General features: G+C 41.7%; 1 protein-coding gene across 3 annotated transcripts in view; it reads right to left on the reverse strand.

Annotated features, from left to right (window-relative positions):
• Positions 1-3,108, reverse strand: part of LOC110457623 (lymphoid-restricted membrane protein-like) — a 223,182-nt gene that overhangs the window by 132,881 nt on the left and 87,193 nt on the right. For all 3 annotated transcript variants that reach the window (XM_021508980.1, XM_021508978.1, XM_021508979.1), the window contains one exon: positions 411-1,416. In XM_021508980.1, the coding sequence (XP_021364655.1) occupies positions 411-1,416 (1,006 nt within the window). The remainder of the gene's footprint in view (positions 1-410; positions 1,417-3,108) is intronic.

The raw sequence follows: 3,108 nt of genomic DNA on the forward strand, positions 1-3,108 counted from the left end.
ATTTACCTTGAGTCATTCACTGGCTCTCTATACTCGGTAGAGTAGGAAAGTCAAGTAGGGATGTTGTGAGGGGTCAGTTATATTACCTTGAGTCATTCACTGGCTCTCTATACTCGGTAGAGTAGGAGAATCAAGTATGGGGGTTGTGAGGGGGCGGTTATATTTACCTTGAGTCATTCACTGGCTCTCTATGCTCGGTAGAGTAGGAGAATCAAGTATGGGTGTTGTGAGGGGTCGGTTACATTTACCTTGAGTCATTCACTGGCTCTCTATACTTGGTCGAGTAGGAGAGTCAAGTATGGGTGTTGTGAGGGGCCGGTTATATTTACCTTGAGTCATTCACTGGCTCTCTATACTCGGTAGGGTAGGAGAGTCAAGTATGGGTGTTGTGAGGGGCCGGTTATATTTACCTTGAGTCATTCACTGGCTCTCTATACTCGGTAGGGTATGAGAGGTGGGAAAAGCTATAACTGGAGTGTGAATTCTGATCCAAATTATCATTCCAGCAGTAGTCATCAATTGGACCAGTGTGTATGCTATCCTCGCTTTCTTCTGAACTTTGAGTCTGTATTCCATGTTTACTCCCCAACACACCGGGTTTACTCAAGTTGAATACTCCATTATGTTTACTTGCATCCTGTACTCCACCCTGCTTTAGCGTGTCTGAAGCTGGTAATCCCTTCCTGGCATTACATTTTGCACATGAACCCGTATTATCCCCACAAATACAAATATTACGTTTTGTGTACTTGTTTCCGTAACAAGGAGATCTAAAGCTATCACCCACGTTATCTTTGTAATCATATGGAGTCTGCTGTCCACTCTCAATGGCTGCCTGAAAGCTTTGACTCCGACAGCGTGGGTAGTGCACCATGTCATCAGATGCATAGTTTTGATTGGCTATTGCTGCATTGAAGCTCCATCTCCTCAGCCCATTGGCTGCTGGAGTCAGCATTTCACATGTGGTATTGTCGTTATGGTCCACTGTCCTGTTTCCATCCAAATGTCCTTCTGTGTGGCCATGCTCTTTGTCAAAACTACTCGACGAACTCTGGTACACAATATCATCACTCTCCCACCGAATGGTCTGGAACTCCTTCCGTCGTGTCTTTCCGTCACAGCTTTTGAAGGTGCTGGTGCTGAGGTCAAGGTCAGCAGCCCCCGACGTACTTGAGGAACTAACAGACTTGCACAGGTTTGTCTGAGAGTTGTTGTTGTTGCTCTCTGTTGATGTTTGGCGCTGAGGTGGACAGCGATTCCCGAGAGGTGTGCTGGAGTAGCCCCAGCCATTGTACATATGGTCTTGACATTTACTGCACCCTGACGACAGGTCCATCTCTGAGCTGGCTATGCAAGGACCTTTCCTGCCACGATGCAGGGGCTGGTTCCCATTGAAAAAGTCAATGGTGAGGGCCTCTGAAAGAAAGAGCAGAATATTGTTAGTTAATGAGCTTCTAGAAGTTTGGATTGTTTGTGTTTTACATCCTATTTACAGCTCTGATCATTCAAGGATGTGCCAGGTTTTAGTGGAGGAGGAAAGCTGGAGTTCCCCAAGAAAAAACACTGCCCTTCAGCTAGTACCTGCCCCACATAGGTTTCGAACCTGCGACCAAGTGGTGGAGGGCTATAGTGGTAGCAGTATATCAGACGCCTTAACCACTTGGCCATCGCAGCCCTCTCTTCTAGAAGAGAACACTGATCAAAGCCTTCAACAATACTGCAGAAATTTAATGCTTACAGCAAATGGTAAGGGCCTAACACTGAACCACAAAGTAGAATTTTATTAGTTAAGAAGCTTCCAGAAGAGAACAATAGTCAAAGCACTTCACAACATCCCAGAAATTTGAAAATTTTTACAACTTCTAACAACACATTAATTCAATGTCTAGATCCTTTTGACAACACCAACAAAGCTAAACATTTAAAACTTCTGATAACACATTAAATTCAATGTTTCTGGCCATTGACAACACCAACAAAAGTTGAAATATTTAAAGCTACTGATAACACATTAAATTCAAAGTTTATAGCCATTGACAACCCCACAGAAATTAAATATCTAGTCTCTGGTAAAAACTTTGAAATCCTATTATTGACAATGTCTGGTAATATGTTAAATTCAGTGTTTATGTCCTTTGACAATACTGAAATTGAATATCTATACAGCCTCTGGTAACAAAACATAAAAGGTTAGAAAAAGACGGAACTCAGAGATTTTTTTTTTAGACAAAATGTATTGTACTAAAGAAGTGAGATATATAAAATCCAATTATAACCATACCTCAATACATCACACTTAACCAGAGAATCAATAGTCTCTCCAAGTCTACGGGACAAGTTTTCCATTTGAACACAACGCCCAGATGGTATTCAATACCTTATACTAGAGACGGTCTGTAACTTTGTATTGTATTGTGCACAGCCATAAGATTCCCTCACACTATCTCGATGGGTGTGGTGGAAGCAATGATGTATGGGTAATAAACAACATTGGATTTCAAAATTTGAAATTTCCTCAAAAGTACAACTCATTGCAATTTTCTGCCAAAACGGCGATCAATATCACCAACTAGCATTAAAATGTGAAGATTTTACCACAAGACAGGAAAAAAAAGCAAAATCAGCTAAGAAACCTTAAAATAATACCACAAAAAATAAATAAGGATGGTGGGTACTTCTATGTTTTGATGGAACATGAAGATTAGGGAAGCCATGGTTAGGAATTTTAAAGGTCAATCATGTGTGAAATGTGAGTGTGAGATGACACCAACCCACTTGTATCAAAACAGGCTAGCACTGCATTGATTTTCACTCACGACATGCCACTTTGTTGCCTGTGTTTCTCAAGACAACCGTACACCAATACAAGTACGAATTCACGTCGCAAATAAATACAAGAGGCCCAGAGGGCCTGTATCGCTCACCTGGATACCTAAGCAATCATGGCAAACTATTCTCCAAATGAGATCAAGGGAATATGCCAGACCCCAAGGCCAATCCTTGTAGCATAGCTATATTAGATTTTTCATGCCCAGCAATTTTATGTATGGTTATGGGGTGGGGATCTCAACTGTTTCCAAGCTTTGACTCAGAAACTAGGTCCCTAGA

Source organism: Mizuhopecten yessoensis, unplaced genomic scaffold, assembly GCF_002113885.1.
Source record: "Mizuhopecten yessoensis strain PY_sf001 unplaced genomic scaffold, ASM211388v2 scaffold9253, whole genome shotgun sequence".
Classification (NCBI taxonomy): domain Eukaryota; kingdom Metazoa; phylum Mollusca; class Bivalvia; order Pectinida; family Pectinidae; genus Mizuhopecten; species Mizuhopecten yessoensis.